Here is a 2219-nt window from a genome sequence, read left to right on the forward strand (position 1 = left end):
TCTCTGTCTCTCTCTCTCTCTCTCTGTCTCTCTCTCTCTCTCTCTTCTCTCTCTCTCTCTCTCTCTCTCTCTCTCTCTCTCTCTCTCTCTCTCTCTCTCTCTCTCTCTCTCTCTCTCTTTATCTTTCTGTGTGCTAAAACATGCCGCGTATCTGGTGTGGATAAGGCATAGTTGGAGACAGAAAGAGAGAGAGAGAGAGAGAGAGAGAGGGGGGGGAGGGAGGATAAGAGAGAGAAAGAGAGAAGAAGAAGAAAAAGAAGAGAGAAAGAGAGAGATACAGATAAAGATAACACGCGTGGACCTGCTTAATCACTTCGTAATGCAAGTTCGCCATTTGCGACCTATTATCTACATCTAGTATTATAGCGAAGTGCACATTCCTCTCTCCTGTATGTCCCATCCTTCCTCCCCAATCCATCCCGTTCCCCGCCCCGCTTCCCCTCGTCCCTTCTCGTCAATGGAAGCGTCGACGGGTAAGAACGTCACACGCCCCTCATTCTCCTGGTCTCTTTCATGATCGGTGGTCGTGAACGAACCAATCGCGGGTTTAAGTAGTGATCTGTGGGTGCTTTAGGCAGAAGGGGCGTCGTCTCGCTGAAAATGAGTGGACGTTTCCCTGCGGGGGTCCAGTTAAGTTCCGAGGACGTGTTGCACCTTCAAACGTCGATGTTGGTGCGGCGTCTGGGTGAAGGAGGGAGCGCTAAAGTGGACCTCGTGCGCTGGGGAAAGGGCGTCGCCTGCCTGAAGGTGGCCAAGTGCGAAGGCAATCGGGAGGAATTCCTGAGGGAAGCGGATATCCTGCACTTTGTGGGCGGTGCTGGGGGCGCACCCCACCTCCTGGCCATAGCAGAGCATCCGCCCGCCCTCCTCGTCTCCTTCCGCGGGTATCGGACGTTCCATTCTTTCCGGTCGCTGCGGCCTCCCGACCTTACGTATCTTCACGTCCTCTGGTCCCTGGCGGAGTGCGTGGCCGAGATCCACACGGCGGGCGTCGTCCATACCGACCTCAAGCCGGACAATGTGATGGTGACCCTCCCGAAGCGAGCCGACGGCCTCGCCAAAGTCAGAATCGTCGATTTCGGACACGGGCGGCTAGCAGGCGATTACCCCGTGATCTGTGATGGCCATTGCCCCGCGCGCTACTTCTGGGTGAGTCCGGAGGCCCTCGGCGGCGGCAAGATCTCCCCGGCATCCGACGTGTACTCCTTGGGCGTCCTCATGAAGGAGGTCTCGTCATGGATGCAGGACAGCCCGCCTACACTCACCCTCCTCGCTGCCCGAGCAACACGCCCTCACCCCGGTGACCGCTGTGACCTGAGGGAGGTCAGGCGAAGTCTGGAGGTCATGATTCTCGAGAGAGATCCACGCCGTCGAATCCACTTCCAAACTCGCTGCTCTCTGCCAGGGAATTCCGCTCTCTCTCAATTACGCCGCTATTACCCGTTATTCCTGTTGCTATTTCCTCTCATCCTTCTCCCCCTGTATCTCCTCCTCCCCGAGCCGTTCCCTTTCCTCGTTCTCCTTCACTTTCCTTTGCCTCTCCTCTTCCTCCTCTTTCCATCGAACAGTTCGTTCTAATGCCTTCTCCATTATACGCTTAACCAGTGTTCTAACTCGCCGCCCGAGCCACGCGTCCTCACCCCGATTGAGGGCGCGTGAGAAATGAGTCATGTACTGTATGTTATGTAGCCTTGTTTTGTTTATTATTGTGTTCATGTATGGTTTAAAACAAATTGATGCAGAAACATGTTAAGCACCTTATTTGAATACATGAAAAATATAATTAAAGAAAACAGATAGCAGCCTTTTCTTGTTTATACACCTGATTAGAAAAAAAAAAAAAAAATATCGAAAAGGGAGTTTATGAACGTACAGTGTTTGTTATTCCCTAGTCGATTTTGCTAGTCTGGATGCGCGGGGCAAATATTACTTTATTTATGGTATCTTTCATATTCTTTTCTGCAAACAGTGATCGCGATATCAGTAAGAGGCAATATCATACTGCATAGGCAAATATCAATCTTGCTAAAAGTGTTTAGATTTTGTCATAAGAGATTCTTAGGTTTATCTCCATTTTCGAAACCTACTTATCTAAGTTCCGAGATTTGTTTACTTTGCAAATCTAACTCAACATTGCAAATACTTATTTTAAAAAGTGAAAAAAATGCACGAAAACGATTTCTGGGGGACGTTTATTCAAGGTATATAGATCGTGATAT

At 50.1% G+C, this 2219-nt stretch overlaps 1 protein-coding gene across 1 annotated transcript; it reads left to right on the forward strand.

The window, feature by feature from the left end:
* Positions 1-600: 600 nt before the first annotated feature.
* Positions 601-1659, forward strand: LOC125043091 (probable serine/threonine-protein kinase PkwA). Its single transcript, XM_047639042.1, has 2 exons — positions 601-1323; positions 1606-1659. Exons 1-2 carry the CDS (start codon positions 601-603, stop codon positions 1657-1659), a joined length of 777 nt encoding a protein of 258 aa, XP_047494998.1.
* The last annotated feature ends 560 nt before the right edge of the window (positions 1660-2219 follow it).

This window comes from Penaeus chinensis, chromosome 33 (genome assembly GCF_019202785.1).
Source record: "Penaeus chinensis breed Huanghai No. 1 chromosome 33, ASM1920278v2, whole genome shotgun sequence".
Classification (NCBI taxonomy): domain Eukaryota; kingdom Metazoa; phylum Arthropoda; class Malacostraca; order Decapoda; family Penaeidae; genus Penaeus; species Penaeus chinensis.